General features: G+C 54.2%; 1 protein-coding gene across 1 annotated transcript in view; it reads right to left on the reverse strand.

Moving 5' to 3' along the window:
• Window positions 1–15,422, reverse strand: part of STK10 (serine/threonine kinase 10) — a 40,425-nt gene that overhangs the window by 12,438 nt on the left and 12,565 nt on the right. Inside the window, 8 exon segments of the mRNA XM_009318557.1 lie at window positions 6–540; window positions 1,334–1,468; window positions 2,541–2,622; window positions 3,680–3,715; window positions 3,717–3,869; window positions 4,600–4,672; window positions 6,073–6,222; window positions 8,582–8,630. Coding sequence (XP_009316832.1) covers window positions 6–540; window positions 1,334–1,468; window positions 2,541–2,622; window positions 3,680–3,715; window positions 3,717–3,869; window positions 4,600–4,672; window positions 6,073–6,222; window positions 8,582–8,630 — 1,213 coding nt within the window.

A 15,422-nucleotide genomic window follows, 5' to 3' on the forward strand; every position in this document is an offset into this window, starting at 1 on the left:
GAGGGACAGGTCAGCAGACAGGGAGATGGTGAGGTCCATGCTTTCAGAGGCTGAAGTGCTGCCAGAATCTGAATCCCCTTTGGACCGGCTGCCGGGGAACAGCACCGGGGGATCCAAGCTTCCGTTGGCAAGCTTCTCCTCTGTGAAGTTCTCCAGGTGGCTGCTCTCCGGTCGCTCCCCAATGCTCTTCCGCTCCTTGCTGCCTGGCCAAGGCTGCTTGTCCCCCTCAGTTGAGTTACCCAGCCTTCCAGGCTGCAAGATGATGTCTGGCTTGCCCTGGGTGCCCAAGATGGGTCTCCCATCCTCTGAGCCAGAGGAGGCAGAGCCGGCAAGGGGTTTTGTGGAGTTGTTGCTCTCCACTTTGTCATTGTCACTGCTTATCCCTTCATCTGAGACTTGATCACTTTGTCCATCTGTGGTCTCCTTGCCAGTCCCCTCAGGTCCATTCACTGCCTTGGGCAAGGAAGAGTCTGGAGGCTTCTCCCCATCAAAACTCAGCTGACTCGCTTCAGAGGGGTCCCGCTTATGCTTACCAGGGGGCTGGAAAGACAGTGAAGGGAAGGCGTTGGGTTTTGCACCACTGCTTCAACATAACTGCATGAGCTGCAAGGCCCCACACTTCAGAGCAAAGTCACCCACAGCTAAAGAGTTATTGGGAGGAAATCTTCCCTTTTAGGACATCTGTCCTGGGATACTTCTATCTTCCTCCAGGTATGTGGTCCCAAGGGCTGTGGACGCTGACTGGAAGGAAACAGCTCCAGGATCTGTAAATTCTTAAGAAGCAGCCTAGGAGTTTGCATATTGAACCCCTTTTCCTGTGGCTAACTCCACCGTGGATTAATCACCGTCCTTTGCCACAGATGAGGGAGGTTGGGGCATCTCCCACAGCAAAGCTGCCCAAGCAGTCCCATGCTGTCCCCTTCAAAGAGCCCAGCTTAGGGGCAGGTTTGCCCAGCTCCCTCCTAGGGCTGGTGGTGCCTCACTGCTGCCCCACATGCTGCTGGCGTTGCTTCCACTCCAGCTTCTCCAGCTTGTACCAGGGCCTATTTTTCACTTTTTTTTTCCTTCCCCCTGTCCCCCCCCAAAAAAAACTTTTTGCAAGCCCCTCCTGCGAGCAGGCAGCTGGGCCACCCACCAGCGTCATTGTTTCTCCATGCCCTTGGCAGCCACCGAAAAACAGGCCCTCCCTACCCAAGCAACCACTTCCCACTCCACCTGATGGGGCCCAGAATAGCCACGAAGCAGCCTTTTGGAGCCAAGAAAAGTTGCTGGGCTCTTTCCCCCACCACAGCCGCACCGGCAAACTTGCCAGCACAGGGCCAGGAGTGCTCACCGAGGCAGACTCCGATGAGTCGTCGTCTTCCACTTCATCCCGACTGTCCTCGATCTCTTCCATCACCTCAGCCTTGGCCTCAGCCACCAGCTCGCGCAGGGCCCGGTTGCTAGTCACCTTGCTGACAAAGGGATGCTGAAAAGCCAAGCACAATGCACACACGTGAGGTGGCCAAAAACCAGACCTCGTGGCTGAGTGACCACTCGGTGATGGCAACAGTGAGGACCACTTCTTGCTTTTAAACAACTGCAAAGACCTAAGGATGTGGTTCTTGCCAGTGTCACCAGGCTTAAACCCCCAGATGAATTTACAGATACGTGCTGCACATATGAGAAAGAACAAGAGAGAACATGATGCCGAGGCTAATCGCCAGCTCTGCACACAGATGCTCAAAGCATGGTGCTCTGCAAAGCTGCTTTATGTCAACATCCCCCAAACAGAGCACCAGCTGCATTTAAACAAGGGGCTCTCGCTGTAGAGGAGACATCCCCACCTCACCATGGGTGGGCTGAGCTCTGGGGTGCAGGTCCAAGCCCATGAGGTGCCACTGGCAGTGGGGCAAGAGCTTGTCTGCAGAATCCCTGGGTGCAAACAGAGCATGAGGGAAGGTTTAATTGAAATCAGGCTCAAATCGCTCAGTGCACACAGCGGGGTGTTTGTGTTGAGCTTCAGCAAAAGGCTGGGGAGTCCCTCGGGTTTGCAGAGCACATTGCACGCTTCCTTCCGCTGACTCCAGTGCGGGACGGGAAGCGTGCAGCCAGGGTGCCAGCGCTGCAGAGTGAGAGATTTTGCAGACAGTGGGGAAAAAGCATCTTCCAGATTTTTGCTATTATTTTGGAAGGGGACAGGAGGAAAGGAAAGGAGTTGAATTTAAATCTGGGATAACCAGGTAAAATCCAAGCTAGCTGCCTTGTGAGCATTTTTAGGCAATGGGAGCCATTTCTATTCCAGATGGTGTCCACAGGGGCTCTGCAGTTTGCTCCAAAGGGAAAAACATTACTGTTGCTTTTTGGAGCATTTTAGTGGCTGAAAACTACTATGAACTTTCTAAACAAGGGAAAAATAATCTGAAATCAGTCTAGGACCCATCAACACTTTTTTTGTTTCCTTCCTTAAAGGGAATCAGGCTGTCCAGACACAGTGGTTCAGACACTCGCAGACCCAGGCAGACACAGACACCAGGCCAGGGGCCGGTGCTGGTCCCTACCTCCAGCAGCTGGGCAGCACTGGGCCGGGTCTCTGGGTTCTTGTCCAGCGCCGTCTTCAGGAAGTCTCTGAACTCCAGGGACCTTAAAACACAGTCATTGGCAAGAAGCTCAGAAGAGGGAAAGGCCTCGAACGCCACAGGGGTCTGCTCGATCCCTTTGCAGTTGTGTCCCAGTTGGCACCTGGCCACGATCACTGTTTCACTCCCAGCATGGGAAACCCTGTGCTCAGTTATTCTGATTATTTGTAAGAGAATCAGCAACGTGACCAAATGAGGGACTAGATTTTGCCTTACCTGTGATGGCAACAGACAGCAGGACTGAGCGCCAGCCACTGTGCCCCAGGGCCAAGGCAGAGAGATAGGAGAGGACACCAGCAGTTATCCTCCAAAGGGTGCCGATGGGTGGAGCTGCTTGTGGACAAGGATGCTCCAGGACCCATCCCCACAGCTGCAGTGTGAAAGGATGGCTGTGAAGGACCAGGAACCCCATAGGAGGGCACCCTCAGCCTGCAAAGCGCAGCTCTGAGATACAGAGTGTGTCCCTGATCCAATTCTGGCTTCTGAGCTGCTCCAGAGGAAGCGCTCCCACCCTGCCTGCTGGGTTTTAGCAGCAGGCTCCTGCCCGCTACCTGAACTGCTGTAAAAACGCTTGTGACTCCAGTGCTCTCACAATAATACGCTGCTGGCTATCATGCAATGGGTTTTGTCACGATTAAAAAAAAAAAATTAACTGATTGGATTTTTTTAAGTGCAGAAGAGACTTTCCCAGACTATGAAAGAAATTCTAGAGCTCTTGGCCATCTCCAGGTTTAAAGGAAAATCTGCCTTTCATACAAAACTAGGATGTTTTCAAAACAGCCATGGGATCACCCTCGCTTCAGCAGGGCTGCGGGTGGGCAGCAGCTCCCCCCCTGCTGCCTGAACAAGGGCAGCACGGTCACAGCACAGGTAGCGCTGAGCAGCCTGCTTTTGGCCAGCAGTGCTCTCAGGGCCCTGAGCACACAGCTGGACCTAGAGTACAGCTAGAATCCTACATTAGGTTCTCAAATTAAACAATACTGCTATAAAAGACTATTTCTTCTCTCTTGAAATACTGTGTAAGTTGGGAGACGCATACTCTGCTGCCCAAAAGCCCTCACCATTTGGAAGGGCAGCTGAGCGTGGGGGGGGGAGAAAAAAAACAGCAGGACTCTCATGGGGTTGAGCTCGTGATGGGGTGGCTCGATCTGGGCCATTTCGATCAGTGTGATTCCCAGGGACCAGATGTCCGCCTTGTAGTCGTATGGAGTGTCCTTCATGGTCTCACACATCACCACCTCCGGGGCCATCCTGCAAGAGGCAGAGCAAGGAGCAGGGATGGGGAGGGATGACACCGCTGCTGTGCATGTGAGCCTTGCAGCAGTGATTAAATGCTTTAAATAATCCTCAACACTGCACAAAAAGTGGCCTTTCCTCCCAGCTCTGGGTTTCGGAAGAAGCAGCATCTTTTCTAAGGGGTCCAACCCTCTCCCCTCTTCCGTAGACCAACAGAGACAGCCCAGGCAGCCCGTGGAAACCCCCAGGCCACTGACATCTGGCACGGATGTTGCTTCAGACAATAAATTAATCCTCGCCGATTCCCTTCCTTCAGCAAGTCGGGTGATTTAGAGATTGCATTTCTGGAGCGAGGAGTCGTTCCCATGTGCTTGGAGCTGCTTCAAAGCCCACTCCGCCCCTGGGGTGGGGGGAGCAGCGAGCGCACACACGCGAGCACATGTGTGTCTCTTGCTCCTCCAAGCCTGGAGCATGGTGGTCCCTTGGCCGGCTCAGGGCGCTGTGACACCGGGCAATGCTCCCGCACCACCGAGGCTGCTCACAGCTCCCTTCAGGCAAGGGAAACCCTTGCACATGTGGACACTGGCCAAGACTCCTTGTCAAAATCCTCCCACCCATGCTCGGTAAGGCACTATGGTCCAACATATCCCAAAGGCCATCAGCTCCCCATTTCTGAGCAAGCCTGATTTTCAGAAGAGTGAAGCTCCTCACAAACATGGGATTTCTTAGCAAGCGGGTCACTCACCAGTAAGGGGTCCCAATGAAGGAGTCTCGCTTCTGCAAGGTTTTCATGTTTTTGGCAGACACTCCAAAGTCAGCTGCAAAGAGCAGTAACATTAGATGCCGTAGGAAAACTGAATGACCCTTCTGAATTAGCACACTTGGCTGAAACGCAGATTTAAAAGCAAACACACATTGAAGGCAAGAACGTGATACAACGTGCTGTTTCCTCTAAACTGAGCATCAGAAATTATATTTGCTTTTGGGTACGCAACCACCAGGGACCTTCCCCTCCCATGTACTGTAAGACAGGAGCATAACAAGCCAGCCCTACTGTAACCCAAACCCTACACATCTAGAGGGAAGTCGAGATCTTTTCCACAAACAAACAAAAGCAGCTCCGTGGCAGATTTATTTCAGGACTGCTATTTCATAGCAAAAAGTCTCATTTTACACCAGAAAAAACAAAGTGCTGTTGCATTCTTTCTCTTCCCTTCAGGCACATGCACAGCAAGCCACTGCATGATGCCTCTCCCCCATTTTGTCCCTTCTATACAGAGCTGCTGAAGCCAACCCAACCCGAACTGGTAAGACCTGCAGAGGGTACCGAGTCCACTCCAGGTCAGTTTGCTCTCTGAGATGGCCCTGATGACCTCTGGAGGAGCCGTTATCCATCTGCACCCCAGGCTCAGGGTGTCCCTGTCTGTGGGTCATCCTTGGCCCAAGCCAGCAGAGCACCTCTTATGTCAGAGCAGAACCCATGGTCACAGGAAGGTTTCCATCTTCGCAGGCTAGCTGGTCTCCATCATCCCAAGAACACCCCACAGCTGCCAGCCACCCCTCGTCAGGGTCCAGAAAGGGATCTGCACCTTTCTGACCAGACCCTACAGACAAAGCTACCTTCTCATCCTCCAGCAGGTAGGTGGACGCCAATTTAACGCAAGCCCACAGCGAGGTGGCAAAGCAACCCTTTGGCAAAACTCGCCCTGTCACCACCAGACCTGCTCTGGAGAATTCTTCCAGCTCCCAGTCCTGCCAACTGGCACCCTGCACAGAATGCTCAGCAGGCCAAAAAGCATAAAAACCCAGTTCAAAGAGGGATTAAACAAATTCACGAAAGGAAAGTCCATCAAGGGCCTGAGCACAATTGTGGCTTGGGGAGTCTTGGTGCCTGGCTGGGGGCTAAGCAGAGCACACAGTTCGATGGTAGATTTGGCCTCCCATGAAACAACATGAAGTTTTCCCCCACCTTCTCCTGCCTGAGCTCATCAGCCAGCAGACAAGCAGCTGAGGTTCCGTAGGCAGGGCAGAAGGCAGAGAGCATCCCTCAATCCCCCACCATGCTCAAGCATAGCCGAACACTACAGTCCAGCTCCCAGCAGCACACGCCTGTCAGCATAGTCTGAAATTGTCCTGAGCAGCACCATCGCCCATGGCCGCTCTCCCAACAAGCTCGGCCAAGCGAGCACTTGCTGTGCTCCTGTGCCAGGCAGCTCACCAAGCTTGATGTTCCCATCCTGGGTGAGGAGCACGTTGCCCGCCTTCAGGTCACGGTGGATGATCTTTTTGCTGTGGAGGTAATGGAGGGCTTCCAACATCTGGCGGCAAATCACTTGAATCTGGGGTTCGGTCAGGCCCCGGTCCAGCTCTGTGGGGAGGGAGAGAGCCGTTAAACAGGACAGGGATTCAAGTGATGCTCCACCTGAGCAGCAGAAAGGCACAGGCTACCCAGCGGACCATTTAAAAACCACTGTCCATGTATCAAAGCAGCGGGAGACCAATGCAAATCAGCTTGTTAAGGTAATTCATTCCCTTAGCCCACTCACAGGGCAATGCCTGCCTGCTTGGAGCTGCTGGTTTATAGGTCCCTCCCAGGGATGCACAGCTGAGCCAACTGGCCCAGGAATAGCAGATGAGGGGACAAGGAGGGGGAGCCAGGCACGCCTGTGAGGGGGGTCTGAGCTGTACGTTCCCTGCCGATTTGGGAAATGGGTGCCTGCAGGCAAGGTGTGTCTCACCTGGTGAAGGGACGATGCTGCAGAGAGGAGGGAGCTGAACCTGGCTGCAGGCAGCAGCAGGATCAAACACAGGCATGAACACTCGGCAGCTCCGTATGCAGCCCATGCTCTCATCCCCAAGGGAGCTACCCCTGCCGCGGAGATGCAGCGTACCCCCCTGTACATCAGGAGGGACACGCCACCTCCCAAAGCAACAAGCAATAAAATACTCACCAGCGTTATCCCTACCCACTGCTCTGAGCTGTTTTTTCAGGTAGCACCAGGTACCAGCACACCAGCTTACACCCTGCTGTCTGTCCCTACTTCTGAAGCTTGCAGGGACACACGACCACTGGCGTGACCTCCCTGCTGAGCTCTGCCCAGCCACCTTCACTGTCCAAGACTGCTTTCCAAGGCAATGGCTCTGCAAACCATCAAACCTCCAGATGGTTAGCATCGTCTGAGCTTCCCCCTCTCCCTCTGCAAGCCCCTTGCAGCACAGATTCCCCCTCCAGCGCAGCAGAGCACGCGTAGACCAGACCAAGCCTTAGACAACTCCAACTGCCCAAACTGCGTGGCCAGGACGGGGGCCGACGGATGGACCCCAGCAACTGGGACAGATGCTGCTCCAGAGCGAGGATCTTAACCACAGGCTCAGGGATGCTGTGTCAGCCACTCTGTTCCTCCTCCTCTTCCTCACAGAGATCTCCCTTGCTCTGGGGGAAGGTGATGGTTTTCGCTCTCCCTGGAGCATCTGGCAAAAGTGAGGTGCAGCAAGCCACAGGTTTTGTACAAGAGATTTCAAAGGTAAATGCCAATTGCTGGTGGGGATGGGAAGGTGGAACAGGCAACATCTGGCAACTCTGAATTTACTAATGCCAGGAGCACTCCTGAGCTCTGACCCCCAGCTCCTCCTGCCCCTCATTCGGGGGGTGACGGCACTACAGCCAGGCCAATTACGATTTTCTAAGCACCCCCTTCCCACTCCAGCTCCCATGTCCTCCAGAGACTGACTGCCATGGCCCTGTGAACGCTCCGGGGGGATTTAGTGTCCCAAGAGACAGGGCACCCCTGCTGAGGTTTTCCGGGGTAAGGCATCATTTACTCCAGCACTTCAGCAAAGGTACTTTTACTTGCAGTGATTTGGACCCACTTTAAAGAAGATCCCTAATGGAGGCATAAGTTTTAGGGCTGAATCAAAGACAAGTTTGGGTCCATACTTTTCCTGGAAACAAAAAGAAAGCGAGGCCTTTGGAAATATCAGAGCTGAAAGGGAGTAACCCCTGTGGAGACACAGCTCTGTCCCAGGGGCTTCAGGCAAGCAGATGTCAGAACACCGTGTTCTCCTCGTGAAGCGGACATCACTTCCCCTGGGTCTGTACAGCCCTGGTACAGAGGGGCTGTGGCACCAGCCAGGGTGTTTTTGGGGAACACCCACACACTCCCCAGTCCCAGTGGCTCTATGCAGAAGGGAGGAGGTAAAAATGGGAAGATTCCTGGAATTACTGCAAATTGCAGTTTATTCAGATGCTCATGCTGCTTAACCAGATGACCAATACCATACAGAGAAGTCAGCAAGGAGATCCTGGGAGATTCATCATGACAGGCCCCCAGATTAAATGTCTCAGCCCCTCTGCCCTTCCCAGGAAGCTGTGGGAACCGGATCCCAAGCACCCGGTGCCTCCAGCAGATAAATATTTAAAGCCATCTTTCCCCTCCAGCCAGACTCTCCCTTTACCCCATGCCTTGTGATCTGCTGATCCCAGCAGCATTTAAATCACAAAAGGACATAAAAGTAGCTCAAGAAACGCCCCAGGGCTGCCACACCTTCTGCTCTGGGTATGAAAATAGGCAAACTCATGGGAGAGAAATGGTAGTTGGAGAAGCTGGGGCACCCACGCCTGCCGTCTGTCTGAAGGTTGCCCCTGAAAGCATGCCAGAAAGCTGGAAACACCTTGCGGGCATCACCCCGAGCACGGAGAAGAGCCCAGCACCGCGCACTGCACTCACCCAGCATGGTGGCATCCACCGCCCCGCCCGGGCAGAACTCGATCATGATCTGGGAAAACAAAGAGAGAGGAATAAAAGTCAGGTCCACGTCTCACTGAGCAAAGCCCACCGGGTATGGAAGAGGAGACAAAAGCATTGGGTTTTGCTTCCCTGCATGGCAAAGCTGCCCCTTTGCCCCATACGGGGATGCAGAGTCTTCAGCGCTTCCCAGGACACATCCCCCAGCACAAATGATCACTCCAGGGACAGATCCTGCACACGGTCCACAGCAGCTCTCTGGGAGGGAGCATCCCCATTGCTGTGACACCCCCAGCAGTCGCACCTGGCCTCGCACCCCGTACCTGGACGCCCACCCCGAGCAGCCAGCTTCAGCTCCGGCTTCCTCTCTGTTTACATCTTTTCCCATTGCATTTTGGAGCAAGGGCTGCTCCAGAGAGCGGTCTTGCCAACAGGATGAGATAGCTGTCATAGCTGGGAGCTGACGTGGCTGGGAGAAATCAGGCAGCATTTTCTTTGGCAAATGAGAGATGGGGAGGGCCGTTGGGTCTTTAATTTTTTTTAACTTTTTTTTTTCCCTCCCCCATTGCTCAGTAGTTCATTGCTCTCTTGATTTTGAGCAATTTGAGGAGAAAATATATCAATAAAGAGGTTGAGTATATTCACCAGATTGTTGCTGTTTCTCTCAGGGACCTGCACAGAGCCCTGCCGGTCCCCCCACGCCCGCCTGCCTGGCCCCCTCTGCCCCCCGCACAGGGTGGGCAGCACCCACTGGGTGGGCCCTTCCCCAGCACCTCGGGGACGTGAGTCCTCTTGCCGCTCACCTCTGCACAGACTCAGCCAGAGCCCTTCCCAAGGCGGGGAGGGGGTGTTCAGTGCCAGCCCCAGCTCCCCACTCACCTTCGAGGCAGACGAGGCCGCTCAGATAAATAGATTAAAATTTCAAGCAGCCAGGGGTTACAAGGGACAAGAAATGCTTCACCTCCCCGGCAAGCTGCTCTTCTGCTTGTCGAGGCGAGACAGGGCAACATACCGGAGAGGTGAAATGCCAGAGTTTATTTTGAGGACAACGACTGAACAAACCAAAGGCAGTGTTTACCAGCACAGCTCTCTAAACCCTTCAAGTGGAGGTCATGTTATTCAATGCAGCTCTAAGCACTGGACCAGAAGCCGAGGGGCGAAGGTTCAAGCTCCCTCTTTCCCATGGTCTAATCCTGCAGCTTCAGGCAAGCCACATCCCACCCGTTTGTCCTGCAATTCTCACATGTGGACACGGGAAACCCTATTATCGACCTGGACTGCAGTGGAAGACACAACTGCTTTGTTTTGGAGGAGAAGGGGAGCAGGATCAGGTGCTGGGACGCAGCAAACCTTGAATTGCTCTGCGAGAATCGGCCCAGGTCCAAGAGTCGGAAGGGAGACAATGCTGAGAAAAGAAACCCAGACAGGTTGGGCAGTGTGACACAGGCACCGTTGGAGGAAGCGGAGAAGAATAACCAGAGGCCAGGGCTGAGGAAGCATTTGAAGCAGGCAGATGGAGAGAAGCAACTGGGAAGACATTCGAACCATTCGCAAGTCAGGAGAACAAATCTGCGCCGACTCAGAGCTGAGCAGGAGCCTGGCAGGCTGGTCCCTCTGCCAGCGGGCCAGCAGAGCCCTCACACAGATGGGCCGTGTCAACACACCTTTTCTTGCTCGACTTTATACCTTGAGCCAGAGCATCAGCAGCTTCACCAGCAAATGGAAAGGCAAGAATTGCCTCCTGCCACGGTCTTCCCAGGCACAGAGATCCCCACTGGACCCCTGTGCTCCATCATCACCCAAACACAGTTCTAGGAGGCTCACTTCAACAAATTATTTTTATAGTGTTCCTCATCACATTCATCAGAGCAGGCTAACACCACCAGTGAACGCCAGCCCTTCCTGTGCTCCTCAGAGCCCAAGTACCAGAAGCAAACCCCAAGCAAACTCCACACCAATGCCAACCTGCCAGCTGAGAGAGCAAGGGCTTTCCCTTGCTCTGGGAGGCTGAGGGGATGCACAGGGCTCTGCTGGCGCAGCCAGCCTGGTGACGGCACCTCCACACAATGGTACCACAATCCCGCCTGTGGGACCTGCCCTCTGCCAGACCACCCAACCTGCCACTAGCCCAGACCTGCCAAGAGCGAGGGACCGCTGGCTGCATTACCCAAGCCCATGGGCAGGGTTTGCAGCAGCTGCAGAAGGACAGCACAGACCTGATCCCAAGTAAGTCCGGGTATTGCATCTTTGTGCTGCTCTGGCTGGCAGAAAGCCTGCCGCTACAAATGATACTGTCTCATCACTGAATCACAGCCCAGGGTTTCGTTTGTCTCACATGAGCAATCCTTTCCTGCTCCTGCTCATCCAGGCCCTTTGGGAACTCAGCTGCTCAAGGAGGGGGGTCTCCGGGTTCAAGCAACAGCCACCCTTATGTTCAATCAGTAGAGAAGGCCTAGTGAGAAGCTCATCTGTGCTACCAGGCTCAGCTGTTGAATCTAAACAGTCCCAAAACTTCAAACAACCCAGCCCAAATCAGCTGCTAACATGGTCTTTGCCATCCAGGTGACCCGGGTGCTTTCATTGCTAATGTTCAGCAAGCAGCTTTACAGCTTCTGCCTCTTTGGGTGTCCCAACTAAATGATGTCCCCTGGCATCTCACATAGCTCCTCTTACAGACCCTCCAGACTGAGAAACGTAATCTTAATTTTGGGGGGGGACGGGGACGGACGGGACAGACACACAGGACAGAGGGCAGCCGGCTGGGTGACAGCCACAGCTGCCCCAGTCAGCAGAGCCCCTGGGAGCCCAATGTGGTCCCCCCCCAGGCAGATGCTGTGCTGAGGTTTCCTACCAGGGGCACAGCTGGCACAGCCAAAATGCGCTCTGGTCACACACGCTGAACTTTTAAATGGGGAAGGGCCAAGTACAACGCACCCTACTCTGGGTCCATGTGGGATGCATTTCATCTCACAAAGTTTCATTTGGGTTTGCAGTCTAGCAATGAGAAAGTTAGGGAAATCAGGCCATCTGAACCAGCGTGACCACGTATGTTTATGCAGGCACAGCAGGCTGCAAGCCAAGCACTGGGAATATGGGAAATATGGAAAACTTAAAAAACTGCATTTTCAGCAAGGGCAGAGATGCCAAAGAATAATTACGGGTGTGGCCAGATAGTCTGAACATCCAAAAACCTAATGGGCTCGTTTCAGCCCAGAAAACCTGATTTAAATAAATGCAACTGGCAATCCCATAGCTCATACACCACGCACACTTCCTTCCAGGAGCAGGGCCAGCCTGAAAATTGTTTTACCATTGAAGCAGGTAGGAAGGCAGGCCCGGTGGCAGCAGCACATGGCCGTCTTTGTGTGTGAGCAGGAAGCTCACGGAGAGCAGAGGCTGTGCAGGCACCCTCCCCAGACCCGCAGCACGGAGGGGGACGGTCAGGCGGTCGCTGACACCCCAGGGTGGGCAGCCTGCCCCCCCGCCCCCCCCAGCCACAATGAGGAACAAGTTGGGAGGATCTTAGAAGAGAACTGTTGACAAGAGCCTGTGCATCTGTGCAGCCAGGAGGCTGGTGATTTACCCAAGGGCTGCAGAGAGTTTAACTCTTTGCTTAGGACTGTTTCCATGTGCTTTGATATATGGGCTGTCCCAAGCCACAGCTGGAGCAGTAACTGCTCTAGTGACAGTGCCAGTCTCAGTGCTGCACTTCGCCTCGCAACGCCGCACTGGGCTGCTGCTGCCTGTGCTGCGCTCAGCCACCCCCAGCAATCCCCCCGTGACCTGCAAGACCTGGGACCCACCACAGGGCTCGCTGCAGAGCCACAGCAGCACCGCAAAACAGGTTTCATACACCCGATCCCAAAAAACCTCCTGTGGTCTCATGAACCAGAGAGATGAGACCCAATGCTGACACCCTGCAAACGGCTCCTTCACACTAATTAGAGCCGGGGGGAGCACCCACACCTCCTCCTCTCCCCGCCTGGGGTCTGGGTGAGGGGCGTCTGAGCACCCGCTGCGGGGTCTGCGGTGAGCAGCCTGGGATGGGGCTGGAGCAAACATCCTGTTTATAACGATTTCCTCTGCACAAGAAATCCAGGGACTTCCTTGCCAAAGGCTGCCCGGCCCCTCTGCTGCACTGGGCTGCCAGGGGGGGCATGCAGCAGCAACAGGAGCTCTCCCTCCTGCTGCCACCTCAAAGCCATTATAAATCCTGGGGATTACACACTATCAGCATTTTAGTTTTCAATCCATAGGCAGCTGCAACTACACTTCGCAGGCACATGCAAAATTCACCGCTAGCTCCCATCACCGAGCTATCTCAGCAACACTGACTGACAGCTGCCTTCCAGCACAGCCAGAGCCCCGCAGTCTCAGCTTTGACACCACGGCCAAGAAACCCAGCCACCGTGCTGGGCTTGTTCGCAGCTCAACAGGGATGCACGAGCTGCACACAAAGGAACAGATTTGGGCAGCCAGTTTATAGACAAAGGAACTTGCTCTTGCTACCTCTCAAACCTTCGTACCACAGTTTGAGTGCTGCTATTTCCAAATAAAAATGGGCTCTTTTCTCCTATACCTTTAGTGAAACAGCATGGATGAAGAGGTCTGCATGCAGAAGCCACGTAATCTTTCCCTTTCAAGTACCTTTTGCACAGGCAAAATTCAATTTAAACTTAAATTTGAAAGCAAAAGTCCAACACAAGGTAAAGGGCTTTGCTGGCGACCTTGTTTTTTCCCGTGGCTCATCCTAGTCCTGCCTTTAGGCACAGCAGGACCTGGAAGCATTTTGTACCCCGAGTGGGAGTGGGACACACAGAGGGGCTGGGGCCATTTTCTGGGCCGCTCGAGTAATAAGCGACTGCCTGGGAGGCGAGGAAGCAGGGTCCAGTGAGCCTGGGGTTGCCCAGGAGAATAAATATGTGTACGTATGTATGAAACAGCTATGGCTTAAATTAAGTGCTCTTAAAGGTGCAGGTCTTCAAGTTGTACCCGAGTGAGGAGGCACTACACGTTATGAAAAAGCAGTACATGACTTTGCAGCTCAAGACAGCAGATCAGACACTGCGCCAGGAGAATCCCTCTGGCACCTTACACCAGGCGAGGAACACCAGCTCGGGAAACAAACCTTGGATGTATTAAGAGCCCAGTGCAGTTTCTGGGTCTGACAAGCCAGGAGCAGCATCTCCTGCCCAGGTACTGAAGTCCTCCCAGGCAGGACCAAGAGCCTGCTCGCTCCTCCCACCCTGGGCAGGACTGGTCCTGCCTCTTCGGTGTGTTTGAACTCCTAGAACTTTCTACAACATTAAAAACAAAAAATCCAAATAAAAAAAAAGCTTATCTTGAAAGGCATTTTTACCAAACACTGCACAGTCGCCAAGGGTGGAACAGCTGATGTCCCTGAACTGAGGTTTGCAATTGAAGCCCAATTAAGAGGAGAGGACACACCCTCAGCCGAGCATTACTCATCCAATTGGCATGTCAGAGGGCAGGGGCCCATGAACTGTTCCCGCTGCAGCAGCACTGGAGAAATGCATCTTCCAGTCAGAAAAGGGAGGGGGGGCGAACATCAGCTGGGAAAGTTGGGGGCAGCTCATCTCAGCAGTGGCAGCCCTGGGCAGCCAGGCGTTTCCCACGAGCACAGCAGGCTGCACAGGGAGGCCACCGGGCCCCCTTAGGATGGAGGAGCCCTTGGCTGGCAGCCCAGTTGCTCCCAAGTCACTGGAGGTGGCAGGCGCCTGGAGGCTCTTCCTGTGATTTTGCTGCTTTTGCAGTTGCATGTTGAATAGCCCAATTGCTTTGGAGTCACAGTGGTGCTCCAGAGCACCCAGGCCATTACTACATGGGTGCACGCCATGCTAAGCGCTGTAACCACCCGGCCACCTCCCATCCCACAGAGCCCTGAGCATCAGTGCCAGCAGGCACGGGAGGTTGCTCATGTCCCCAAGATCCATCTGCCCCCAGATCCACCCTGCCTGGCCCAGAAACTGCTTCAAAACCAAAGTACTTCAGCAATTTCCTCTCCTAATCTGCAGCAGAGGGTTTCACTTTGTTTGTTTAAGCAGCTGCCTGCCGCCGGGGAGAAGGTAACCCGCAGCATCCTGCTGCAGCAGCAGCCTCCATCACCCACGTGCAGCCTCATAGCTCTGCCACGTTTGTGAGGCAACTTAGAGGCATCCTCATCACCCACAGCAGAAAGCACCCTCCAGCACAGCCACCAGCTCTCCTGCCTTGTATTGGCATGGAAGAACTGGGGAGATAAGAAAAGTAAATGTGGTAAAGTAAACTGTGCTCCACTTATAGACCGAGCTGGTGAAGGGAAATGCTCTCCAGGTTGCCTCCTTGCCAGCCACTGCACCCGTTCCACCTCCCCTCTCTCCAGGATGCTGAGTTGGCACAAATCTCCTGGGTGGGATGCTGCCATTAGCAGCAGTCACTTCCATCTTCATGTTCTCCGAGCTCAAAAAGAGCATAGAGAAGGAGCAGGGTGTGCCACAGCTGGCTTCAGCCATGCTCAGAGGTTTCAGTCCTTCTCCACGCGGAGCTGCCATTGCAGGGAGACCACAGTAGGAGGAGGGCAGCGGGTCCCTGGGCTGTCCCCCATGTGCAGACCCAGGAGGGAGAGGCAGGAGGAAGGAGCTGGGGGCAGATGTGCCTGTGTGGGTACCACAGCGGGGACAGCAGGGCTTTCCTGGCATCGCCCACCCGCTTACAGGAAAAGCAGAAGAAAAGCAGAGAACAGCAACCGCTCCTGTGATTCAGAGGCAGCACGGCGGGGTGAGGGGGCAGAAATCCTTTGCATTCAGAAAAAATACAACAAAGG

Source organism: Pygoscelis adeliae, unplaced genomic scaffold, assembly GCF_000699105.1.
Source record: "Pygoscelis adeliae isolate BGI_AS28 unplaced genomic scaffold, ASM69910v1 Scaffold42, whole genome shotgun sequence".
Lineage (NCBI taxonomy): Eukaryota > Metazoa > Chordata > Aves > Sphenisciformes > Spheniscidae > Pygoscelis > Pygoscelis adeliae.